Raw genomic sequence first — 27156 nt, forward strand, 5'->3', positions numbered from 1 at the left:
GCAGCAGATCCGGCAGTGCGAGTATACAGGCTGTGGCTCCATGACTCTTTTGTGTTCGTTTGCCACTGCTGCTAGTCTTTAGAAGCAGCAACAAGGAGGGTAGCAATGGGAGAAGCTAATCATTGGGGCTAGGGAATCAAGCCTCTTATACCATCTGGACGCCTATGACAGGGGGGCATTTGCACCCCCATAGCGATGCCTATGGATGCCAGTCTGTGGGCGAGTGGAGGAAAGGGATACAGATGCCAGGCTGCATGGGGGGAAGGAGATAGATTCTGGGCTGTATGCCTGTGCACCCGACTGGGGGGCCTGACCCAAGATTGGGGGGCCTAGGCCTCTGAGGCCCCCTGTAGCTACGCCCCTGCTGCCAACTGGGATTGAGTGGCAGAGTGTGAGAAGGGAACTGAAAAAGTAGGAGAAACAGGAAGTGATGGAGACTGGTTATGAGCAGTGGACAGAGGCATTACTAGGTACTTAAAAGAATCAGGGTTTGGGCCTTTAAAGCTCCCATACAAGATTTTGATTACTGAAGCAATAATATCATGACTTCCTCACTCTTTCCAATAATTATCATTGAAAAAATATACAATTTTGACATATTTTTAAATATGAAACTTCAAATCAATATTGAAATTTTGGCAATCATCTCAGTAACAGCAACACACCTCTCCCTTGCCAACACCGGGATATGTCAGGAAGTAATACAAAACCTGGCAAAAAGACCACTCACAGCCTCTAGCAAGCCTGTCATACTATATTAACAGCACTGCCAGAAAACAGCACAACCTCACCTATGATAAGTGCTGCAAATAGTGCATCATACCCAAGGTCACCAATATGCCTATTACTGAGGAAATAGAACAAGCAGAACTGCTACAGATCTCTACACAGAAACTACATGTTAGCAGAACACGGTGAACACTGCACCTCTGTCACATACACAAAACACAGATAGCCACTCACCAAATACAGAACAAGGGTCTGCAGATTAGAAACATGTAGACAAAATTTAAGTGAGGGAAACCCTTAAGAAGTCAGACTGTGCATTTCCCATTCATATATTTTTAATTTAGCTCCCTCCCTACATTGGTCCTGCATTTGTTTCCTTTCCCTTTGCTCTTCCCAAGTCCCGAATCTCACCCTGTTTCTGTTCCTCTCCTTTTGGTCTGGGTCTCTCTCTCGCTCACTTTTTTCCAGGTCTCTCTCTCTCTCTCTCTTTCCTCCCCTTCTTCCCAGGTCCAACATCTCTTCCCCCCTCCTGGGTCTAGTGTCTTTCCTCCCTTCTCCCTCCCCCCCCCCCACCATAGGCCCAGCAGCATCTCTCAATCTGGACTCTCTCTCTCTTCTTTGCAAGCTCAGCATCTCTCAATCTCTCTCCCCCCCCCCCCCCCTTACACACACATGGGTCTGGAATCTCTCTCTTCCATCCTCCCTTGCAGGCCCAGCATCTCTCTCTAGCCCCCTTGTGGTCCTCCAAAATTGGACCAGTAGTGGTAACGATGAAAGCTAGTAGGCTACAGCTAGCTCAACTAGGGCATTTCCTCTGCCTGGTCCTTCCTCCCACCTACTTGTTTCCATCACTATGCATGTCAGACATTTCACCACTATGAAGAACCAACTAAGTTGACCTCAACCAACCCAATATGGCATATGGGTTCCGCTTAGCCAGAAACTGCTTTTTGGCCCTATGTTATCTTTTCATTTTTTTGTTTTTGTTTTGGGGACAATATCGTTAATAGCTTGCCTGCTTCAGAAAGAATGCACCCTGTTCATGAATAGCACACAGCATTCGCATATATGTGTACTATAGAGAAAGGTTAGGGACCATTTCATGAAGAGTTTACACTATTGGAAAATAGGGTGCATGTTTACGAATTATTTGCAAACATAGGAAAAAAAATCCAAAATGTAGGTTTTTTTCTTGTCATTTCAGGGAAAAATGGGAAAGAGTGGTGTGGTAGCCATGTTAGTCCATTTTAAAGATAATAGAAAGAAAGAATAAATAAATAAAATAAAAGAAAGAAAGAAAGAAAGAAAGTAAAGTTGTTGTTTTTTGTTTTTTTTTTACAAAAAATATATTTGTTAGTCCAATGAAAAGGGATCAGCATATATTCTGTTTATTACCTTTACAAGGGGAAAAAATGAATACACATGTCTAGTGGTTACATTACAGGGGGAATAATTAAGTGGACCCTCCTTGGAGTCGGAGGTTTCCCTAAGCTTTGGTTGCTGAACCCTACCACCTGCAGTTGGAGATGCCAGTATGAGCACTCTTTCCTCTCCTGAGCAATTGGTTGAGCACTGTTTCCTAGCGGTAGTATGTGTGACTAAAACTAGAGGTCACCAGCACCATTTTGAAAGACACAGCCACCAGGGCCAAAGCAAATGGGGATTGCTGCTGTCCCCATCACCGCCAGACTCCAAGGGGTGAGTTGCAGTTTCGGGGGGGGGGGAGGAGGAAGAAGGGAAGAACAGACATCTCTCAATCCAACTTGAACCTCAGACCTTTGAAGGCAAGCACTGGGGTTTAGGGGGTGGGGGGCATTATTCATTCATTTTAGTCCTGTGTTGAAACTGAAGTGGGATGCCAGGACCATGGGTCATGAGGGAGTGGAGGTCTCCCACCCCCAGAGAGGGATTTTAGGACGCTGTTTCCAACAGTGGCCAATCCAGGTCACAAATACCTGGCAAGATCCTAAAAAAGTACAAAACATTTTATGCTTCTAATCCCAGAAATAAGCAGAGGATTTCCCCAAGTCCATTTTAATAATGGTCTATGTACTTTTCCTTTAGGAAGCTGTCCAAATCTTTTTTAAACCCTGCTAACCTAACCGCCTTTACCACATTCTCTGACAAGGAATTCCAGAGTTTAATTACACGTTGAGTGAAGAACAATTTCCTCTGATTCATTTTAAATTTACTACTTTGTAGCTTCATTGAATGCCCCCAAGTCTTAGAATTTTTGGAAAGAGTAAACAGATGCTTCACGTCTACCCTTTCCACTCCACTCATTATTTTATAGACCTCTATCATATCTCCCCTCAGCCATCTTTCCTACAAGCTGAAGAGCCCTAGCCGCTTTAGCCTTTCCTCATAGGGAAGTCATCCCATCTCCTTTATCATTTTTGTCGTCCTTCTCTGCACTATATCTTTTTTCAGATGCGGTGACCAGAATTGAACACAATATTCGAGGTGTGATTAAATGGTTTCTTTACTTATAGCCTGCATATCTCGTTTTTTAATTTTAGGTGCATCTGGATCCAAAGGTGATCAAGGGGAAAAGGGGGAAAAAGGAGACCCTGGTGAGCTAGGCACTGCTGGCAAAGATGGATTATCTGGAGAAAAGGGTGAAAAGGGAGAGAAGGGTGAGAAAGGCGAGATATACAATGATGTTATCTTAGAAGGTGAGTCTGTGGCTATTTTGTTTTCTTTTTAGTGGAAAGTTGACATGTAAAATCAAAATTGTTCTTTAAATTATGTTCGCACAAAGAGTTAAAGTCAAGGTCACAGCGACTTTGTTTGTGTTACTCTCTTCCTAGGATAATATGTCCATGTTTCAAATCACAAAAGCACCAGGGCTGAGCCTTTGGCAGAAATATGAATCTGCGGCCTACAACTTTGATGCTATAATCTCAAAAGACGGTTAATAAATAATAACAACCACAGCTAAGGAAACCCAGTGGTCTTGATTTATTAAGAGTCTTTTCCAATGTAGCACTCATGGGAAAATGCCTAGATTAGTGCGTTGCTTGTCATTAAAATAATGGTATATAAGATTAGAGGTCTCTTTCTTATGCTAATTAGCATCCTGTAGAGAAGGTGAAGAAAACTGTGATTAGTATATAGGGTAAATATTACTAATATGAGACCAATCTGCATTTAAATTAGGTCACCCATCTAGAGCCTGCAGTAATTTTTATAAATGGCCACGTTCTAATAATGTTAATGCACAGCTAGTAAACTATATAATAGAAAATTTCCTCTTTTATGGCCACACTAGAAAAGGGTCATTTACTATGCAGCTTATTAAAGGGGTCCCTTTGTGATCTTTTGCATATCTTTTAGCATATATTTTAATGAAATAGAGTACAAATGTTACAGAATACATCTTTTCGGTTGATAAATTCGGTTTCCAAATATGAATTAGGTACTCCAGTGCTGATGAAATTACATTGGCTTCCTGTGGAGGCCAGGGCTCAATTTAAGCTCTGTACCTCTGTCCATAAAATTTTGAATGGCCGTGCGCCTCTTTATTTCTGTGACTGGGTTAATCTTCTTCATGTTAATTTTTCAAATAATACCTGTGATTTGATGCTTTTACGCTTTCCATCAGTAAGACAACTTAAACTGTAGATAATGTTCAACTCTGTTGTTTCTTGTCAAGTTGCTTTGATATGGAACTCCTTGCCCTTGTAGATCCGAGTCAATTCTAATTATTTGGAATTTTGAAAGGATTTAAAAACCTAGGACCCTGTTTACTATGCTGCACTGTCTAATAATTGATTATTGTAGTCTTGAATAACGCAAATTCCTGGATTTTTGTTCCAGTTTCTTACTTACTGTAATCCGCTTAGAACTGTATAGGTATTTCTGGACTAGAAGCTATGTATAACGTAACATAAGATACCCTTCAGCCAATTTCTGTATTGCCAGTATATAAAAAGGAAAACATTCTGTATCAATTTATTATAGCAGAATTTATTAATCTATGAAAGTTGATGTTGTCCCAGCATTTTGTAAGTTCAATATCTACTATAATAAAATGAACACTCAACGTTCTGAAGCCAATGTTCTGAAGCCATCAGCACACTCCCTGAAGGGTTCGTTAATTCATGGTGGTGAAGCTATCCAACTCACCATGTCTCTGTGCCCCACCCTCGCGTCAAATGTGATGGCGTCGAGGGTGGAACACAGACAGTCATCCACACACCCGCCCCCACCCACACACGTCACTCACTTCCTCCATCACTCCCACTTAAGGCCCGTCATGCCCCTACCAACGAGTTACACACTCCCCCCTCCCTCCGATTGGAACACAGCCCCTCCGCGTCACTGCCCCCTAGACCCCCCTGCCGCGACACTCTGGACACCACCCTTTCCTCCGAAAAACCTCCCCCGAAGCCTACGCCTACCTCTGCTAACGGAGACAAACTTCTCTTCTCGCCTGCGGGGCGTGGCTTGATGAAGGAGTATCTGTCCAAGTCTCTATGCGTGCGTCTGACATCAGACGCACAAACAGAAACTTCAACAGATACTCATTCAACAAGGAACGCCCCTCAGCCGAGAAGAGAAGTTCGCCTCCGTCAGCAGAGGTACGCAGAGACTTCGGGGGAGGTTTTCCGGAGGAAGGGTGGTGTCCAGAGGGTCGCGCCACGGGGGGGGGGGGGGGGGCAGGCAGTAACGCGAAGGGGGGGTTCAAATCGGAGGGAGGGGGAGTCTGCAACTCGGTGGGAGGGGCGTGAAGGGGGCCTTGAACTGGGAGGGAGGGGGTCTGCAACTTGGGAGGGAGGGAGAAACGGAGGGACGGAGGGGGGTTGGGGGGAAGGGAGGGGGGTATGGAACTCGGCAGGGAGGGAGGATGGGTAGGAATTTACCTTGCTAGCGTCCGTTTCATTGCATTCGAAATGGGCCTTTTTTACTAGTATACAATAAAATTCTAATTCACTGTGCTGTTTGTTACTATGCTTTTTTAAACATTTTATCCAGGTTTGAAAGGAGAGCAAGGATTGCCTGGCCTCCCAGGCCCTCCAGGACCTCCAGGTCCACAAGGACCCCCAGGAAACAGGAGAGCAAAAGCCCAGCTTCAACAAAGCACGGTTTTGTACAGCAGCAAATGCACAGGTGACTTTTACACTGGGGTTAATTTCACTTGCAGTGTGATAATCTTTTTTGATCACTTCTGTTTTGATACAGCTGTATTATTATAACTTTAAATTAAAAGGTATTTATGGAAGCCATCTATGACTTTGCCACGTGGTGCATTCAGAATTAAAGTAATACTGCACAGTACTTTTCCAGGTTTAAGCAGATGTTCTCATTAATCAATCCCCTTGAAAATATTTTTATTAAGCTTATCCTGATATCCACATGTTCAGCTGCAAGTCTAATTTTCAGTGAATGTAAAGAACATATCTTTTGTGTATGTGTATCATGTGTGTGTCTGTCTCTATATCAGTCTTGCAGGCTATTGGTATCACGGGGGTTCACAGAATGAGATCTGCCTGGCAGGGGATGTAGGAATCTGGATGTTTGGGCAATTTATTGCTCTGTAGTTAGATTATTGTACAGTTTTCATGGTTAGGCATGGGAAAGGTGGATGCTGGACAGGGCTTTCTTTTGTGCCGGTATGCGCTGGTACAGCGTACTGGCACCTTTTTTTCCCCTTCGCTCATCCCCTGCTCATATCCCAGCCAGAGCTGCTTTTTCCAATGAGCAGCCAGCAGCATCTATGTACGTCTCAGCGCGGCGTATGTCTCAGCACTGCGTACATCTAGTAGCACTATAGAAATGATAATTAGTAGTAGTAGTAGAAAAACAAGAAGTAGCAGGTGCGGGGCTGCAGTGCTAGGACACACGATGTCAGCTCTGCCAATCCCCTGTCCTGGAACAGGAAGTTGATGTCAGAGGGGCAGGGGATCAGCAGAGCCGACAGTGCTTGTTTTAGCACTGTGGCCCCGCATTTACTCCTTAATTCGCCCACCGCTACTGCTCATTGGAAGAAGCAGCAGGAGCTGCAGGAGAGATGTTGGATGGGAAAAAGGGGGCAAGGGGAGAGAGATGCAGGATGGGAAAGAGAAGCTGGATGGGGAGAGAGGAGGCAAGGGGAGAGATACCAGATGGGGAGAGAGGATGCAAGGGACAAATGCTGGATGGGAAAAGAGAGGGCAAGGGGAGAGATGCTGGATGAGAGAGAGGGGGCAAGGGGAGAAATGCTGGATGGGAAGAGAGGGGGCAAGGGGAGAAATGCTGGATGGGGAGAGAGGAGGCAAGGAGAGGAGATCCTGGAAATTATAGACCAGTGAGCCTGACGTCAGTGCCGGGCAAAATGGTAGAGACTTACAAAGAACAAAATTACAGAGCAAATTCAAAAGCATGGATTAATGAGACAAAGTCATCATGGATTTAGTGAAGGGAATTCTTGCCTCACCAATCTATTACATTTCTTTGAAGGGGTGAACAAACATGTGAATAAAGGTGAGCCAGTCAATATTGTGTATTTGGATTTTCAAAAGGCGTTTGACAAAGTACCTCATGAAAAACGTCAGAGGAAATTGGAGAGTCATGGGATAGAAGGTAGTGTCCTACTGTGGATTAAAAACTGGTTAAAAGATAGAAAACAGAGAGTAGGGTTAAATGGTCATTGTTCTCAATGGAGAAGAGTAGATATTGGGGTTCTCCAGGGGTCTGTGCTGGGACCACTGCTTTTTAACATATTTATAAATGATCTAGAGTTGGGAGTAACTAGTGAGGTAATTAAATTTGCTGATGACACAAAGTTATTCAAAGCTGTTAAATCACTAGAGGATTGTGAAAAATTACAAGAGGACTGGGAGACTGGGCATCTAAATGGCAGATGACATTAATGTGAGCAAGTGCAAAGTGATGCATGTGGGAAAGAGGAACCCAAATTGTAGGTACATAATCAGGGCCGTGCTGATGCAGTAAGTGAGGTAAGCGCGGGGCGCTTGCCTTCGATGGGGCCACTGCCCTGCCATCCGTCTGCTCACTTGCAAAATCTTTCACCTGAACTTGTGATTCTCCTATCTCCGCTGCCCTCTCCTTTTCATGCAAAGGAGCAGTATTAATTGAGGCAGGCACACTCTTCAAGTTACGTGAGAATACAACCAGATTGCTATTTATGCTTCAGTTTGGGGCTAGCTCCTCAGTCAGGGTGAGTTTCAGAGCTTGAAACAGCATTCAAATTAAAGAGAACCTGAAATTTTAAAAGTGCTAAAAATAAGTTTTAAAAGTATTTGCCTTAAATCTAATTGCAGAATTCAGGTGCTGGGAGTCAGTACTTGGTTGTCATATGCTCAGATTTGTTTAAATCATATGCAAATTAGTCCGGTGTTTTTCACTAAACATTCCCATGAGTGTCTGTATGTTAATCTGCATTCAAATAGAGTTCTCTGATTGGATGATCAGCTTCTGTTAAGAAATCTGCCCGGGAAGTGAACAGAGTGAGAGCTGTCCTTTGCCAAGAGAGACATCCAGCTGTGACTTCCTGTGTTTGTTGACTGAAGTTATAAAAGAGTGCCTGATTGTGGTAAATGAGAAAATATAAGTGAAAAGAGATTGGTGGCGAGTGAAGTTTCTCTAGTGAGAAAAGGATCTGAATATTTCAGGATTACTTGAAGTTTATGAAGAATAGAAAAGGGTGAATTTCAGTTTAAGAGTGTTTAAATCCTATAAGTTATATAAAGGCTAGGTAGATTTAAGTGACTGTAAGCAAGGAAACCTTAATATTTGATCTGAAATAAATATTTGATCTGAGATAGTTGATCAGAGATAAATGTTTGATCTGAATTATATCCTTTGGTGCAAAGGAGATTAGAATGCAATAGAGTATTTCTTTCTGTTTACCAGTACAGTCAAATAATTCCATTCCACTTAAATAATTTTTTGTTATATATATGAGGGAGTAGTATCTGGATTTATTGTAAATCAAATTGATTCCATTCACAGGAATTCATATTCACCTTCATGCATTCATCCGATATTATCTTTTAAGGATGAAGTTTTATTTTATGTTCACTCTGTCTCTTGTGAGCTGAGCACAGTTAGTTTCCTCGGCTGGCACGACTACATATTAGAGGTATTTTGATACTGTGTGAAGTTTTACCACAGACGGGTGACATATATAAAACATTCTCCTTGGATAGGATGTGATATGTGAAAATACATTTTGCTTTAATGAAATTGCTAAACTTTAGAGAGTCAGAGACTTATCAATGAGGGATACATACAGTGCTATATTTTCCTGAGGTCCGGCTTACTTGCCTGCTCCCTTCTGTTCCTGCTCTGCTGGACGGGGGGGGGGGGGGGGGGGCGCCAACCGATAGTCTGCAGGGGTGCACCAGAGACCCTAGGCACGGCCCTGTACATAATGCAAGGTTCCATATTAGGAGTCACCGTCCGGGAAAGGGATCTAGGCGTCATCGTTGATGATACGTTGAAACCATCTGCTCAGTGTGTGCTGGCGGCTAAGAAAGCAAATAGAATGTTAGATATTATTAGGAAAGGAATGGAAAACAGAAATAAGGACGTTATAAAGCCTTTGTATCGCTCCATGATGCGACCGAACCTTGAATACTGTGTTCAATTCTGGTCACCACATCTCAAAAAAGATGTAGTGGACATAGGCGCCCGGTATAAGAGGCTTGGGGAGGCTAAGCCTCCCCAGCCAGAAGTGCAGCAAGGGCGGGGTGGGGCGGACCACCCTGGGTGCAGTTCCCGCTGCCTTGAACATCTCCCCCCGACTGGTGCGTGCGATCTTTACCCTCCCCCCCGACTACCTCGATATCGCTCTCCCCCTCCGCTCCTGTCCTGTCACGTCGTCTTTGAACTTCGAGGATTCCTTCCGGTAGCAGCAGCAGCATCGGCAATGATGTAGGCGCTGCTTTCAGCCTGCCCCGGAAGCCTTCTCTAGACAGCGTCCCTCCTACGCGGGGAAACTGTACAGAGAGTGCTTCCGGGGCAGGCTGAAAGCAGCGTTTACATCATTGCCGATGCTGCTGCTGCTACCGAAGGAAGCCTCGAAGTTCAAAGACATGACAGGAGCGGAGGGGGAGAGCGATACCGAACTAGTCCGGGGGGGGGGGGGGCGAGAGGGGAGCGATGCATCATGCCAGCAAGCTGCCAGACCAAAAGGGAAAGGGGGTGGAGAGGATGTGAGGTGCCACATCTAAGGGGAAGAGGGAGGAAGGAAAGCAATGGCAGGGAATGGGAAAAGGGGGGTGGAGAAAGGAGTGAGAATGATGGAAGCAAGAAGGGGAGGGAAGAGAAAGGTGGGATGCATGAGGGAGAGGAGAGATGCATGAGGACGCTGGAGGAGAGAGAGAGAAAGTGGAAAAGTGCAGGGGAGAGCCATGGACATGCAAAAGAGCAGGAGAGAGTCAGAGAGAGATGGGGAGAGAAAGAGGGGACATGGAAGAGAGCAGGGGAGAGCCAGAGAGAAGATGCTGGATGGAAGAGGGGTACAGAGAGAGAGAGAGAGATTAGTGGAAAGATGGAGAGAGAAAGAGGGGATATGGGCAGGAGAGAGAGAGAAGCTGCTGGAGAGAAACTGGGGGAGATCCTAGCTGTCAGACGGAGAAATGCTGAATGAAAGGAGGGAGAAAGAGGGAAAATGCTGGAAGGAGGGGGCAGAAACAGGGAAGACACTGGACGTAAGGGTAGGGAGGAAAAGAAAGAAAGAAAGAAAGAAAGAAAGAAGAAAGAAAGAAAGAAAGAAAGAAAGAAAGAAAGAAAGAAAGAAAGAAAGAAAGAAAGAAAGAAAGAAAGAAAGAAAGAGGAAAGACACTGGAAGGATGGGGATAGAGAGGACATGCTGAATGGAAAAGGGTCAAGAGAAAGAACTGTTTAGAAGGAAGGGGAGATAGAGGGAGACAATGGATGGAGGGAGACAATAGACGGAAGGATTGGGAGAGGGTAATGGGTAGAAGGATGGAGAGAGAAAGAGGGATGACACTGGATGGAAGGGAAAGAGAAAGAGAAAGAGGGAAGGTGCTGGACATGGATGGAGGAGAGAGAAGAGAGGAGAAATCTGGACATGGATGGAGTGGAGTGCAGGGAAGAGAGGAGAAATGTAGGACAAGGATGGAGGGAAGGAAAGACAAAGGAAGGAGATGCACACGGATGGAGTGGAAGGGAGAGAGGAGAAATGCTGGATATGGATGGAGGGGAAATTGCTGAATTTAAGGGCTGGATTGGAACACTTTGAGGGCAGATGCTGAAACTGGAGAAAGGATAGGGACAGGGCTAAAGATGGTAGACAGGACGCATAAGGACACAGGAGGATGGTGGACATGTTGAGAGAAAAAATATCAAATGGAAAGAAGACACTGGGACCAAAGCAAATAGAAAAACTAAATGATCAGACAACAAAGGTAGAAAAAAGTATTTTATTCAGAATTTATTAACTGGAATATGTCAGCTTTTGGAAATGTGCATCTGTGATATTTTGCATGTAAGTTTCAATTTTTCTAGTATTGCTGCATGCTGAGTCTGACTTCTTCAGGTAACTTTCCATTTCAGTATTTTGCCTTCATATTATTTTTATTTCTAGTTCCTTGTGTCATATCTGTTGTCATGTGTTTTTCATGTGTGATCAAGGTGCAATATTCTGCTAGTGTGTAGTATTTGCAGCCCTTTTTTTTGTTGTTTCTTTCACTAGGTTGCGTACTGGTATTTTAGAGCCCGGTGTAATTACAGTGCTGCTTTTCCACGCATAAGGTTGTAGCTCGTTCTGTCCTTGGAATTAGTGCTGTTATGGTTTGCTATGGTTATGAGTGTGTTTTTGCACAAGTTTGTGTATAGTGTTTTGCAGTGGAGAGATTGTGTATTGGCCTTACTGAGGTGGCACCAAATCATCAGAAAGGGTTTTAGAGCCTAAATCATGACACACTACCTCTTGAAGGATCTACATATAGTCGTTATTAAAAGGAGCTCATTGTGAACACCATCCACCCTAAAAGGGTGTTTTGTGGCTCTACATGAGAATTGTGATATTATGATCCTACTACTACTACTACTATTTAACATTTCTAGAGCGCTACAAAGTGTACGCAGCGCTGTACAAACACAGAAGAAAGACAGTCCCTGCTCAAAGAGCTTACAATCTAATAGACAAAAAGTAAAGCATTTAAATTTAAAATATTTAAGCAGTCAAGCACAAGAGAACAGTCACAGAAGGACTGAAGATGTTGAAGGGTGGTTGTTTCATATTGTTGGTGGTCTGCATTTTCCATATGGGTGGTATATTGGTGTATTAGGGTCCGCCTAGTGTTATGGTACAGTAAGATTCTGAGTGTGTTTTTGCACAAATTTGTGCATAGTGTTTTACAGTTGAGCGATTGTGGTTAGTATATGCTTTGGGCAACCACTTTATTCTTTGACATATGATACATATCTAATATCTGAATTTAATAAAAGGTATTAATTGTGACTATTTTATTTTTACTTATTTTTTTCTGTGTTAATTGTGGCTATAAGCTCCACCCCTGGCTCCACCCCTAACCCCACCCCCTTTAGCCTCCCCAAACAGTTGGGCCACCGACCGCCTATGGTAGTGGAATTAGAAAAGGTACAGAGAAGGGCGACGAAAATGATAAAAGGGATGGGACGACTTCCCTATGAGGAAAGGCTAAAGTGGCTAGGGCTCTTCAGCATGAAGAAAAGATGGCTGAGGGGAGATATCTCTAGGCTATATGCTCGACCTGATTGACCTCCCCACCAGGAACATGTCTACAACCTCACGAACTTACCTCAACCTACACTACCCCAATTGCAAAGGACTCAAGTACAAAACCTATTATGGATCCAACTTCTCCTTCTTAGGCAGCCAACTCTGGAATGCCCTCCCCAGACCAATTCGATCACTCAGTGACCACCTGCCCTTTCGGAAATCACTAAAAACCCATCTGTTTAGGCAAGCCTACCCAAACTATCCAGATTAATTCCCACAAACCCATCTATTTATCACATATCCAGGAGACAATGACAACGACCTAGACTACATCTCCCGCCACATTTTCCCCTGCTTATCCCTTGTTCTATCCCCTTTCGCCTCATCAACCCCTCCCCAAATGCTCACCTACTCTTACACCTCTCCTACTCCCTTCACTCTTACCCATCCCCCTCCGCCTTATCTACCCCTCCAATTGCTCACTTACCCTTGCTCATACTTCTCCTACTCCCCTCGTCCCTGCATTTCTTCATTCTTATTTCTTTTATTAGTCCGATAATACTCAACTTATTTCTCTCCACCAATACTTTGTAATCCCAATTACTATGTAAGCCACATTGAACCTGCTTTGAGTGGGAAAGCCCGGGGTACAAATGTAATAAATAAATAAATAAATATGATAGAGGTCTATAAAATAATGAGTGGAGTGGAATGGGTAGACATAAATCGCTTGTTTACTCTTTCCAAAAATACTAGAACTAGGGGGGACGCAATGAAGCTACAACGTAGCTACAACGCAGTAAATTGGAGAAAATATTTCTTCACTCAAGTTGTAATTAAACTCTGGAAATCGTTGCCAGAGAATGTATTAAAAGCAGTTAACTTAGCGAGGTTTAAAAAAGGTTTGGATAGCTTCTTAAAGGTAAAGTTCATAGATCATTATTAAAATGGAGTTAGGGAAAATCCACTGCTTATTTCTAGGATAAGCAGCATAAGATGTATTGTACTTTTTTAGGATCTTGCCAGGTACTTGTGACCCGGATTGGCCACTGTTGGAAACAGGATGGTGGGCTTGATGGGCCTTCGGTCTGTCCCAGTATGGCAGTACTTAGTACTTATGAGATGCTGAATGGGAGAGAGGGAGCAAGGGCAGAGATGCTTGATGGGAAGAGAGGGGGCAAGGGGAGAAATGCTGGATGGGGAGGGAGGGGAAATGGGGAGAAATTTTGGATGGAAGTGGGGAGGAGAGAGGTGGCAAATGTTGAAGTGAGGAGAAAGAGAGTGAAATGCTGGGTGGGAGTGGGGAGGAGAGAGAGGGGGCAAATGCTGGATGGATATGTGGAGGAGAGAGAGAGAGGGAAAATGCTGGAAGGATATGTGGAGGAGAGAGAGAGGGGGGGAATGCTGGATGGAAGTGTGGAAGAGAGAGAGGGGACAAATGTTGAATGGATATGGGGAGGAGAGGAGGGGCAATGCTGGATGGAAGTGGGGAGGAGAGAGAGGGGCAGATGATGGAAGTGGGGAGGAGAGAGGTGAAATACTGGATGGAAGTGGAGAAGAGCAAGCTCTAGGTAGGCACAGTCAAAAGAGGGAAATTGAAGAATGGATAGAAAGAAAGAAAGAACTAAATGAGAAAAATAAAATTGAAAGCTGAAAGGAAAAGGAGGCGAGAAAAATGACAAACAAACAGGAAATCCTGGCAATAGAGTTAAGAGAGGATGAGGAAAGTAGAAACCAGAAACTGGGATGAACACAATTGAAAAAAGTATGTGGTCAGACAACAAAGGTAGACAAAAAGATAATGTATTGTGGTAGCTGTGTTAATTTTTTGTCTTATTTTTAGTTGTTAATTTATAGTATAGTGATTGCAATAGGTTAGTTTTTGAAATTTACATCTGCTATCTTCATGACAGAGTACAAGGGGGAAATATTTTTGTTTTTCTGATGTTATCCTGCATGCCAGAGTCTGGCTTTTGGTGGTTTCAGTTGAATTTTTGTCTACATATTTTATTAGTTTATAGTCACTCTTAGGGTTTTTTTTTGTTAGACCTAAGGATTTGTGTACAATTCTCAATTATGCCTTTTTATCAGGGGCGTAGCTACGGGTGGGCCTGGGTGGGCCCAGGCCCACCCAATTTAGCCTCAGGCCCGCCCGCCCGCCCGCACGCCCACCCAGAGTCCGAGTCCATCCCTGTCCATCTTTATTTTCGAATCCTCGCCCGCAGCGATGAACTGGCGGGCGGGGCGCCAGTGCGCCGCTCTCCAGTAGTAAAAGCAGCAAGCCGGCAGGTTTGAGTCCGTCCTTCGCTTCACCGCCCGCATCTCTGCGTCCCGCTGCCTGAAAGGAAATGACATCACAGGAAGGCGGGACACAGAGAGGGCGGGGAAGTGAAGGACGGACTCAAACCTGCCGGCTTGCTGCTTTTACTACTGGAGAGTAGCGCTCCGCCCGCCAGTTCGCCGCTGCAACCTCAGGAGTGGAGTGCAAGTGAGCCAGCCTATGAAGTCCACTGTAAGGAAGCCATTTGGTAAATTTCTGTTTCCACTCCCCCGCGCAGCCGTCGCGTCGCGGTTCATTGAAAACATAGCAAACAAAATTAACATTGCAGTGAACATGATTCTACATAGAACTTTCTTTACAAAACTTTGTGGTTCCTTATATTTGTCCGTATAATTATTTAGGATAAGATACGTCAAGTGGACCCTGAATTAGTAGTATTCTCTATTGGAGTTGTTAAGCATGTCACCCATTGCAATTTGATAGGTGTAATAAAAGTAATCAGCACCCTTATCCGCATTTACTAGGAGAGTTATTAGGGAGCATGTGTAATTACGTGCCGTTCTGTTTAAAATTTGGTGGTTGATGGTAATAGGTTTGAAGCTATAGTAGGACTTGCAGTAGAGGAATCTCTCTCTGAAATATCAGGCGTGCTGCAGTGTTTTGGGCAGTTTATAATTTCTTTAAGCTTAAGGCTTTGCATCCGATGTACATTCCATTACAGTAGTCAGTGTGGACAGGATACGTGATTGAACCAGGAGCAAAATGTCATGGTGGAGAAGCAGCTTCTGATTCTTCTTAATCTGCACAGTGTTTTGAAAACTTTCAATACTATTTCAGGTATTTGGTCAGATATGAGGTTGTGGTCTATTGTGATTCCTAATACTGTTGTTGTTTTTCCTTAGAGGATAGCTGGTTTGATGGCAGTCTTCAAATCTATGTTAAAAGCCCACCTTTTTGATGCTGCTTTTAACTCCTAACCCTTATTCACTTGTTCAGAACCCTTATTTTATCATCCTTACTTTAATATTCCCTTATCTCTTGTTTGTCCTGTTTGTCTGTCCTAATTAAATTGTAAGCTCTCTTGAGCAGTGTCTCTTCATGTTCAAGTGTACAGCGCTGCGTACGTCTAGTAGCGGTTTAGAAATGATAAGTAGTAGTAGCAAGCAAACCTGTGAGCTGCTGCATCCACGTTGTTGTTCTTTGCCAAGAGAGAGATGAGAGATGCTGCAAAGGGGGAGAGGGGAGGGATGGAAAGAAACAGGATGGGTGGGGGAAATTCTGGTCACACTGGATCACAGGAGAGGGGGGCAAGACGAAAGAGAGAAGTGACAGGAAGATGCTGGGAGGGGGTGAAGGGTGGGGAGAAGAGAGGGAGCAGATGCTGGGCTAGAAGGGTGGAGGGAGAGAGACACTGGGAAAGGTGGAACCATGTGGGAGAGGCCAAGGGGGTGGCAAGGAAATAAATGTGAGGAGGATGGTGATTACAGGGGAAAGAAATATGGTAATGGGGAATAGATTGAAGATGGAAGGGAATGGGTGGCTGGGGAAGTAGAGAGATGGTGAATAGGAGAACTAGTGTGTAAAAAGGAAATGGAAATCTGACAGGTATCTGAAAAGTAAAACAAAGGAATGGGGTTAGGATAAAATTTGGGTGGACAGAGAAAAGAAAAAAAAAAAACAGAGGAAAGAGCTAAAATGGAAAGGTCAATATGTCAGAGGCAAGTGAAGTGAGGGAATGGAACAAGAGAGGAGAAAAAGACAAATGGACAGCAGCTGCTTGAAGGAGAAGTAGCAGAAAGATTGGAAAGTTCAAAAGAGAAACTGGATCAACATGATGGAAAAAGAAAATGACCAGACAACAAAGGTAGAAAAGGTATTTTATTTTGAATCTTAACTGAAATATGATAGCTTGAGAAGTGTGCATAGCGGATGTCACTTTCCTCATGAGCTAAAGTGTTTCTGTTTCTATTTTGAGTTGGGAGGTGCTGGGGGAGAGGTGGAGAATAGGGGGAGGAAGGGGCGGGGCAGAGAGAAAATTTTGTGCCCACCCACTTCGGGCTCAGGCCCACCCAAAATTGGCTGTCTGGCTACGCCACTGCTTTTTATATGCTCCATGGCTGGTAAAATGGGTGTGGCTACCTTTTTTCCTACAAAGTAAGCAGTGGTGCTGGAGGGAAAGGAGTAAGGATCTAGATCTTCTTTTACTCTTCCACTAAAGATGGGAGAGGATAAAGAAGGAAGACAGAAAGAGACTGTCCTGAATAAGGAGAAATCTAGCAGGTGGTCTCACTGACAGTGGTGTCCACAGTAGTGTAGACACAGAACCTGTACAGACAAGGTGGGCTGAGTAGTTTTTTTCTGCCATTGTTTATTACAAGGCTGATTTTTCAGCACCTGATTTTCAATGCAGTTTATGCATTAATTACATAAGGGGCCCTTTTAGTAAAGGACTTTTAGCCTTAACACATGGTTAGCGTGTCAAAAAGGTCTCAGCACAAAACACGCATTATTTATATTTTTTCTATTTTTTTTTTGAGAGGGTTCATGCAATGGGTGGAGAATGGGCGTGGAAGTGTTATCTAGCCAAGTCATTCTATTTAGCATGCGCTAACTGGATAATGCAGACTGAAAGCTGGAGCACTTCCTAATTCAGAAGACCATATTCGGCCAGGTTTAGGTGCCTAAACGTGAAGTTAAATAGAGCCTAAAATATGGCTGCTGAAAATTTTCTATTTTCTACCGCAGGCCACTTACCCAGCGGTAAACAGCAGTTGGCACATGCTGCATGCTTACTGCGCAGGTAGCGTGTGAGATCTTACCACTAGGTCAATGGGTGGCGGTAAGGTCTCAGGCCAAAAACGAACACTTGCTGGTTTCAATTTTAGTGCACGTGCATTTTCCAGCCCCTTTAAAAAAGGCCCTTTTTCCTAGACGTGGTAAAAAAAATGGCCCAGCTTATGCCAAAAATACACGTTCACGCTACTGCAGGTCATTTTTTACCACAGCTTAGTAAAAGGATCCCTATGTATGGTGCCAAAAAAATTAGCATTGAAAATATTTCTACCTAGGCGCAAATTTAGGCGCAGTTTATAGAATATGCCTAGTGGCCATGCCTGGGCCTAACTCTAGGCATCTCCATTTGCGCCAAGTAAAACTTGGTGTAAATACCAGCGCCTAAGGTAGGCATGAAGCAGGTATATTCTATAACTGTGTGTGTATATTTTTGGATTGCCCACGGTCTGCCCATTTCATGCCCACAGCCATGCTCCCTTTCTGGCAGCACACATTAGAATTTACATGCACCACTTTACAGAATACGCCTAGCAAGTTGTGTGTGTAAATTCTAATTAATGCCAATTAGTATCAATAGTTGCTTGGCTGAGAAAACTGTACTCTGTATTTTTTTTACATATTTTAAAATTTTTATTGGGATTGTTAATGGTATATAAACCATTATACATAATCAATCAATCTAAAAATCAATATAAATATATCACAAGCCTGATTTCTCAAACTTTTCCCCCTGGCCCCATAGCTCTCCAGAAAGAATTTTTTTTCATTTATTTCAAGCTAGCTCTTTGGTTCTGAATTTTGAGTGGTTTCTCATATCAAATAGCACCTTCGGGAGGAGATGTTCTATTATCAATTTGTCCATCGTTTTGCATCATTAGACACATAAAAGTGATTTGAACCATTTACAAACATTGTTTGTATGCTTCTTCTAGTTTAAATGCTTGTGATCTCATGCTTTGAAAAGCATAAATGAAAGATAGTCTACAAAATCAAAGAGTTCGGTATATGTTGGGATCTTGATAGCAGGGGATTTCACTACAGTCCTAAGATCACAACCTGGTCTGATTTTCTGGCTAATCAAAGCATCCAAGTTTAACTCATGTTTCAATGAATTGTGTACAAGTATATAACTAATGAATATTCATAGTGAATATCCTCAAAAACAGATTGGCGCAGGGGCGGACTGAGAGTGGTCTGGGCCCCTCGCCTGGCCACTGCCTGACACATCCCCTACTGTTGCGCTGTTGCCCCCCTACTGCCGTAGCTGATGCCCCCGCTGCCCTGGTCCTACCTGAAGGGCCCTGGTGGTCTAGTAGTTTCTGTGTGTTTGGGGGGAGCATGTTCTTTCCTGCCCACTGCGCTGCTGCTATTCGCCCACCTGCCAGCGCCGCTGTGTTTTCAAAACAGCGGCTGAGACTTCCCATGGTAGTCTCATGGGTCTCAACAGTCTCATGAGACTTCCACAGGGAGTCTTGGCCACCATTTTTAAAGTAAGGCGGTGCTGGGCAGGGAGAATAACAGCAACACAACAGGCAGGAAAAAACATGTTCTCCCCTGCAGAGGCCACTAGATCACCAGTGGTGTGCCTTTAAAGGTAGGACCAGGGAGGACTGTAGTGTGCAGCGGGCATCCAGACAGAGCCTCTGGGGCCCCTAGAAGGCTTCTGGGCCCTCAGGCACTGCCCAGTTGCCCGAATGGTCAGTCTGCCCCTGGATTGGTGTGCATCAATGAAGGACTAGAACTACACGGCACTGTCTTCTGCTGTTTCCACCTGACCCCAGCAACCCTGGCCTCAATGGATCTCAGAAACTAACTCCAGCATGCCTAGCAGTGAGATGTGAGACCACCAAGGAAGACTAGAAAGGCAATTCTGGGGCCTAAATGTAGGCACCAAGTGTGCACCTAATTTATAGAATAGTAGCTCTTACGCATATGATTGGCATCAATAGTTGGTAGTTACGCACATAACCTCTAGGTGCTATTCCATTAACAGTGCACCTAAATTGCTTAGCATGCAACTGTCAGCATGGCATATATGTGGGCGGAGCATATGCAGGTCATAGGCTTGTCACCAAGCGACACGTGCAATTTATAGAATACTATCAGATGCACGCATTGCTTGGCGCATCCACTTACATTAGTGGTTGACCTGTCATTAGTAGGCACATGTAGCTTTTGACATACCAGAGTGGCTTTTTTTCTCTAATATTCTATAATGGCTTAGGTGTTCCCTTAAGTTGTTATAGAATTAGCACTGAGGACTCCTCAAATGTGATTGCTGAAAGGAGGCATCAGTTTGGAGAATGGCCACCCAGGTGTTCTGAGCTGCAGAAGGTAGTTGCAAATCTCTGAGTATAGTCTCAAGGACAGGCCACAGGAACCGTGGTAGGGCTCTGAACACTCAATATCAAGAAAGGGGAAGGAAAAGGAAGGAGAAAAGAAAAGCTCCATCTGAAGCTGTGAAACATCCTTTACTTGGATAAGGTAATATCTCAAATTATCTACAAAAACAATATTTTATGCTATATGTACACTGGAATAACAATTTTGATTCTACCGTAGTAATACTCATTTTGGACAGCTCATCCCTTAGCAGCAAATTTCAAATAGAAAATTTAGTGCATACAGAGTTTATGGGCTTTTTAGCTTGATCTTTGACTGCAGTACAGTTGAAAATTGCTTGGGGAAATTCCTCAACCTTCTGCTTTATCTACTATCCTTACAGCCTTTTTTTCCCATTTGTTTTACATCATTTGTTTTGGTTAAAGATCACAAAGAACACATCCAGATCTTTACAAACCCAAATATGCGTGTGACTTCATCTGAGATGTTCACAAGGTCCTTGACTTTTTTTTACAGAAATAGATATTATGTCCTCTGAGGCTACATTGTAATAACGTTATGCTAATCTAGTGTACAATTCTAATATTCTCATAGAATAAGAAAAAATTCCATTTTCACCTTCCCTTAGTTATAAATTCTGGTTCTTCTTCTTTTCCAAATGTGACCGAAGCCCAAGGGCCACATCAAAGCCATTGGACTGAGGCAACGACAAAGAAAGTACCCGTATATAATAAATGTAAATTGCTTTGCTTGTACCACAGAAGGACAGTATATCAAATCCATGACCCTTTGTTCGTGGCACCTCATTTCAATAGACCTCAATAGTTGGTCAACATGAGTTTATCCATCCTATGGTGAATAAGAAAAACAATCTGTAAGCTGCAAAATAAGTGTAGAATGTCTTCTATTTGTTGAGTTTTCTATATCAGTGTTAATGTAATGTTAAATTGAATCTGGGCTTAGACTAACTGTAAGGATCCACAGATTTAAAATAGTAAGGTGTTGGTGAATGGATGGTGTTTATTAAGAAGTCAAAGAGTGGCAGTGAATGTGTATAATGAAAGTGCTTCCAGTGCTAAATGTTTATTGGTGAGTATGGTGAAACTATGGTGATTCCTGTGGCAGCAGTCCAGGTATCTTATAGCAGTTGGGGTACAGCATTAGCAGGACTAAAACTGGTCAAAGGGGATCAATCATTTTCCCCCTGTATTTCACAGAAGTATTGGTTGTAAGGATAGAGTAAGATTCAGAGTTTATATCAAGCAGGATTGAGTCCGGATCTCCATTTTAACTTCCCAAATGCTCTTCTTCAAAAATGGACCTCATTGCTTTTGCAGCCCTTCCAGTATTTGGCAACTCATGGAGCTCATCTAAGATCCAAATCTATGTGTAGCTTTGTTGCAACAAATTTAGTGAGAGGTGCAAAGAAATTAGAGTACATAGAAAGAAAAGTGAACAAATATTATGTAGTAACAGAAGACAGGTGCATTTAACAGTTATTAGGTTGTCGTGCAGCAACCTGGAACTACTGCCGGCCTAATGTGGGTGCCGGCGGGAGTTCTGCCCCCAGAGTGCACCATTTCCATTGCTATGGAAAATTGTTCCATATTTTTTACCACAGTAGTTATCGCCGGGTTAGCGCCGAAGACCTCATTGCCACCTCAATGGGTGGCAGTAAGAGCTCCCTCTCAAAGTGGCTGTGCAGCAAGTGCAAACTTACCACACAGTCATTTGTTTTTCCCACCTTTTTACCCACTGCAGTAAAAGGGGACTCTGCACACAGCAAAAAGACAAGCATTGCTGCTAGTGCAGGACCCCTTTTACCGCAGGTTAGTAAAAGGGCTGCTAAGTGAGCAACAAGAAATGAACTTCTGATTAGCATATATTGGGTGCTCATTGTTGACCCTGATACTGTTATAGACAGAGGGGAACCTTAGATGCCCATTGGTCTAACTGTGCATGGCACTTACATTCTAGGTGATGCTTCTTTTCTATGAAGTAACAACTACTAGAACCTATGGTACCAGAGAAAAATACATGTAAGAATAACAATCTAAAAACATTGTCCTAGGCAGTATAAGTGTATCTGGTGCTCAGGGATGAGTGGCAGTCTTAAAAAATCTTAGGATTTTTTTTTTTTAGTTGTACATCACTTGCTGTAGAGATGAGAGGATTCAAAATAAATGGCCAACTGCTCTGTGGGGCAGTTATAAGTACACTAGCCGTTAAGCCCGTTAAAACGGGCGAGTTTTTTTAATTTCACCTCCATGTGTAGCAAGTCTGCTCTGTCCCCTGTCCTCCCCCCATGTCCAGCAACCCTCCTCTGTCCTCTTCCCTCACCCCATGTCAAGCCACAGTCCTCTGTTCCCTGCCCTCCCAAAGAGACAGTGAGTGTGAGAGTGAGCAGCTAGTGTGTGTGTGCTTGGGTGTCTCTGTGTGTGTGTGTGAGTGAGTGAATGAGAGAGAGTGTGTGAGTGAGTGAGTGAGAGAGAGTGCTTGTGAGCTGTTAGTACTCCCTGTCTCAGTGGAGGTTCAGTGTCTCCCTGTAGTCAGTTGTTGGAGCTGTGTGGCAGTGGAGGTTCAGTGTCTCCTTGTAGTCAGTTGTTGGAGCTGTGTGTCAGTGGAGGTTCAGTGTCTCCTTGTAGTCAGTTGTTAGAGCTGTGTGTCAGTGGAGGTTCAGTGTCTCCTTGTAGTCAGTTGTTGGAGCTTTGTGGCAGTGGAGGTTCAGTGTCTCCTTGTAGTCAGTTGTTGGAGCTGTGTGGCAGTGGAGGTTCAGTGTCTCCTTGTAGTCAGTTGTTGGAGCTGTGTGGCAGTGGAGGTTCAGTGTCTCCTTGTAGTCAGTTGTTGGAGCTGTGTGGCAGTGGAGGTTCAGTGTCTCCTTGTAGTCAGTTGTTGGAGCTTTGTGGCAGTGGAGGTTCAGTGTCTCCTTGTAGTCAGTTGTTGTAGCTGTGTGGCAGTGGAGGTTCAGTGTCTCCTTGTAGTCAGTTGTTGGAGCTGTGTGGCAGTGGAGGTTCAGTGTCTCCTTGTAGTCAGTTGTTGGAGCTTTGTGGCAGTGGAGGTTCAGTGTCTCCTTGTAGTCAGTTGTTAGAGCTGTGTGGCAGTGGAGGTTCAGTGTCTCCTTGTAGTCAGTTGTTGGAGCTGTGTGTCAGTGGAGGTTCAGTGTCTCCTTGTAGTCAGTTGTTGGAGCTGTGTGGCAGTGGAGGTTCAGTGTCTCCTTGTAGTCAGTTGTTGGAGCTGTGTGGCAGTGGAGGTTCAGTGTCTCCTTGTAGTCAGTTGTTGGAGCTGTGTGGCAGTGGAGGTTCAGTGTCTCCTTGTAGTCAGTTGTTAGAGCTGTGTGGCAGTGGAGGTTCAGTGTCTCCTTGTAGTCAGTTGTTGGAGCTGTGTGGCAGTGGAGGTTCAGTGTCTCCCTGTAGTCAGTTGTTGGAGCTGTGTGTCAGTGGAGGTTCAGTGTCTCCTTGTAGTCAGTTGTTGCAGCTGTGTGTCAGTGGAGGTTCAGTGTCTCCTTGTAGTCAGTTGTTGCAGCTGTGTGAAAGTGGAGGTTCAGTGTCTCCTTGTAGTCAGTTGTTGCAGCTGTGTGAAAGTGGAGGTTCAGTGTCTCCTTGTAGTCAGTTGTTGCAGCTGTGTGAAAGTGGAGGTTCAGTGTCTCCTTGTAGGCAGTTGTTGGAGCTGTGTGGCAGTGGAGGTTCAGTGTCTCCTTGTAGTCAGTTGTTGGAGCTGTGTGGCAGTGGAGGTTCAGTGTCTCCTTGTAGTCAGTTGTTAGAGCTGTGTGGCAGTGGAGGTTCAGTGTCTCCTTGTAGTCAGTTGTTGGAGCTGTGTGACAGTGGAGGTTCAGTGTCTCCTTGTAGTCAGTTGTTGGAGCTATGTGTCAGTGGAGGTTCAGTGTCTCCTTGCAGTCAGTTGTTGGAGCTATGTGCCAGTGGAGGTTCAGTGTCTCCTTGTAGTCAGTTGTTAGAGCTGTGTGGCAGTGGAGGTTCAGTGTCTCCTTGTAGTCAGTTGTTGGAGCTGTGTGGCAGTGGAGGTTCAGTGTCTCCTTGTACTCAGTTGTTGGAGCTGTGTGGCAGTGGAGGTTCAGTGTCTCCTTGTAGTCAGTTGTTGGAGCTGTGTGACAGTGGAGGTTCAGTGTCTCCTTGTAGTCAGTTGTTGGAGCTGTGTGGCAGTGGAGGTTCAGTGTCTCCTTGTAGTCAGTTGTTGGAGCTTTGTGGCAGTGGAGGTTCAGTGTCTCCTTGTAGTCAGTTGTTGGAGCTGTGTGGCAGTGGAGGTTCAGTGTCTCCTTGTAGTCAGTTGTTGGAGCTGTGTGGCAGTGGAGGTTCAGTGTCTCCTTGTAGTCAGTTGTTGCAGCTGTGTGTCAGTGGAGGTTCAGTGTCTCCTTGTAGTCAGTTGTTGGAGCTGTGTGGCAGTGGAGGTTCAGTGTCTCCTTGTAGTCAGTTGTTGGAGCTGTGTGGCAGTGGAGGTTCAGTGTCTCCTTGTAGTCAGTTGTTGGAGCTGTGTGGCAGTGGAGGTTCAGTGTCTCCTTGTAGTCAGTTGTTGGAGCTGTGTGGCAGTGGAGGTTCAGTGTCTCCTTGTAGTCAGTTGTTGGAGCTTTGTGGCAGTGGAGGTTCAGTGTCTCCTTGTAGTCAGTTGTTGGAGCTGTCTGTCAGTGGAGGTTCAGTGTCTCCTTGTAGTCAGTTGTTGGAGCTTTGTGGCAGTGGAGGTTCAGTGTCTCCTTGTAGTCAGTTGTTGGAGCTGTGTGGCAGTGGAGGTTCAGTGTCTCCTTGTAGTCAGTTGTTGGAGCTGTGTGTCAGTGGAGGTTCAGTGTCTCCTTGTAGTCAGTTGTTGGAGTTGTGTGTCAGTGGAGGTTCAGTGTCTCCTTATAGTCAGTTGTTAGAGCTGTGTGTCAGTGGAGGTTCAGTGTCTCCTTGTAGTCAGTTGTTAGAGCTTTGTGGCAGTGGAGGTTCAGTGTCTCCTTGTAGTCAGTTGTTGGAGCTGTGTGGCAGTGGAGGTTCAGTGTCTCCTTGTAGTCAGTTGTTGGAGCTGTGTGGCAGTGGAGGTTCAGTGTCTCCTTGTAGTCAGTTGTTGGAGCTTGTGGCAGTGGAGGTTCAGTGTCTCCTTGTAGTCAGTTGTTAGAGCTGTGTGGCAGTGGAGGTTCAGTGTCTCCTTGTAGTCAGTTGTTGGAGCTGTGTGTCAGTGGAGGTTCAGTGTCTCCTTGTAGTCAGTTGTTGGAGCTGTGTGGCAGTGGAGGTTCAGTGTCTCCTTGTAGTCAGTTGTTGGAGCTGTCTGTCAGTGGAGGTTCAGTGTCTCCTTGTAGTCAGTTGTTGGAGCTTTGTGGCAGTGGAGGTTCAGTGTCTCCTTGTAGTCAGTTGTTGGAGCTGTGTGGCAGTGGAGGTTCAGTGTCTCCTTGTAGTCAGTTGTTGGAGCTGTGTGTCAGTGGAGGTTCAGTGTCTCCTTGTAGTCAGTTGTTGGAGCTGTGTGGCAGTGGAGGTTCAGTGTCTCCTTGTAGTCAGTTGTTGGAGCTTTGTGGCAGTGGAGGTTCAGTGTCTCCTTGTAGTCAGTTGTTGGAGCTGTGTGTCAGTGGAGGTTCAGTGTCTCCTTGTAGTCAGTTGTTGGAGCTGTGTGGCAGTGGAGGTTCAGTGTCTCCTTGTAGTCAGTTGTTGGAGCTGTGTGGCAGTGGAGGTTCAGTGTCTCCTTGTAGTCAGTTGTTGGAGCTTTGTGGCAGTGGAGGTTCAGTGTCTCCTTGTAGTCAGTTGTTGTAGCTGTGTGGCAGTGGAGGTTCAGTGTCTCCTTGTAGTCAGTTGTTGGAGCTGTGTGGCAGTGGAGGTTCAGTGTCTCCTTGTAGTCAGTTGTTGGAGCTTTGTGGCAGTGGAGGTTCAGTGTCTCCTTTTAGGCAGTTGTTAGAGCAGTTTGAAACGCAGGCTCATTTTTCAGTTGTGTGCCGGTCTCCCTCCCCCCTTCCCCCCTCCCCGCATACATGTTGTTGTTCCGCCCCTTCTGCTGACTCCTGCTGTTCAGTGAGCCAAAGGGGCGGGACAGCTATGTCTTTGCTTCATGCTGCAAAGCAGGACTTGTGTGTGTGTGCTGTGAGTGAATACACCTGTTTACCTTTTTCTGTTTTTTTAGTTGCCTCGGCCACTTCGTCGTTCCTGCTGTGCCCTTGTACATGGTGGTTCTCTTTTCCATTCTCCCTCCCTCCCCCATTGATGTCCACGCCCCCTCCTTCCCTCCCTATTGGCTGCATTACGTCCTCCTTCAATTTCCACGCCCCCTCCCCTCCCTATTGGCTGCATTACGTCCTCCTCAAATTTCCACGCCCCCTCCTTCCCTCCCTATTGGCTGCATTACGTCCTCCTTCGTTTTCCACGCCCCCTCCCCTCCCTATTGGCTGCATTACGTCCTCTTCCGTTTTCCACGCCCCCTTACCCTCCCTATTGGCTGCATTATGTCCTCCTCCGATTTCCACGCCCCCTCCTCCCCTCCCTATTGGCTGCATTACGTCCTCCTCCAATTTCCACGCCCCCCTCCTTCCCTCCCTATTGGCTGCATTACATCCTCCTTCATTTTCCACGCCCCCTCCCCTCCCTATTGGCTGCATTATGTCCTCCTCCGATTTCCACGCCCCCTCCTTCCCTCCCTATTGGCTGCATTACGTCCTCCTTCGTTTTCCACGCCCCCTCCCCTCCCTATTGGCTGCATTACGTCCTCTTCCGTTTTCCACGCCCCCTCCCCTCCCTATTGGCTGCATTATGTCCTCCTCCGATTTCCACGCCCCCTCCTCCCCTCCCTATTGGCTGCATTACGTCCTCCTCCAATTTCCACGCCCCCCTCCTTCCCTCCCTATTGGCTGCATTACATCCTCCTTCATTTTCCACGCCCCCTCCCCTCCCTATTGGCTGCATTATGTCCTCCTCCGATTTCCACGCCCCCTCCTTCCCTCCCTATTGGCTGCATTACGTCCTCTTCCGTTTTCCACGCCCCTCCCCTCCCTATTGGCTGCATTACGTCCTCCTCCAATTTCCACGCCCCCTCCTTCCCTCCCTATTGGCTGCATTACGTTCGGTACAGGAGCTGCTGGTGGAGGCGTGGTTTGGAGTGTTGCTCCTTGAATGTTCCGTCTCTACTGCGATAAGTAATGCCACACTGGGAAAAGACCAAGGGTCCATCGAGCCCAGCATCCTGTCCACGACAGCGGCCAATCCAGGCCAAGGGCACCTGGCGAGCTTCCCAAACGTACAAACATTCTATACATGTTATTCCTGGAATTGTGGATTTTTCCCAAGTCCATTTAGTAGCGGTTTATGGACTTGTCCTTTAGGAAACCGTCCAACCCCTTTTAAAACTCTGCCAAGCTAACCGCCTCCAC

General features: G+C 45.1%; 1 protein-coding gene across 1 annotated transcript in view; it reads left to right on the forward strand.

The window, feature by feature from the left end:
* The window catches only part of GLDN (gliomedin), a 75868-nt gene that overhangs the window by 33839 nt on the left and 14873 nt on the right, over positions 1–27156 (forward strand). Inside the window, exons 5-6 of the mRNA XM_030189436.1 lie at positions 3249–3404; positions 5707–5841. Coding sequence (XP_030045296.1) covers positions 3249–3404; positions 5707–5841 — 291 coding nt within the window. The remainder of the gene's footprint in view (positions 1–3248; positions 3405–5706; positions 5842–27156) is intronic.

This window comes from Microcaecilia unicolor, chromosome 1 (genome assembly GCF_901765095.1).
Source record: "Microcaecilia unicolor chromosome 1, aMicUni1.1, whole genome shotgun sequence".
NCBI lineage: Eukaryota > Metazoa > Chordata > Amphibia > Gymnophiona > Siphonopidae > Microcaecilia > Microcaecilia unicolor.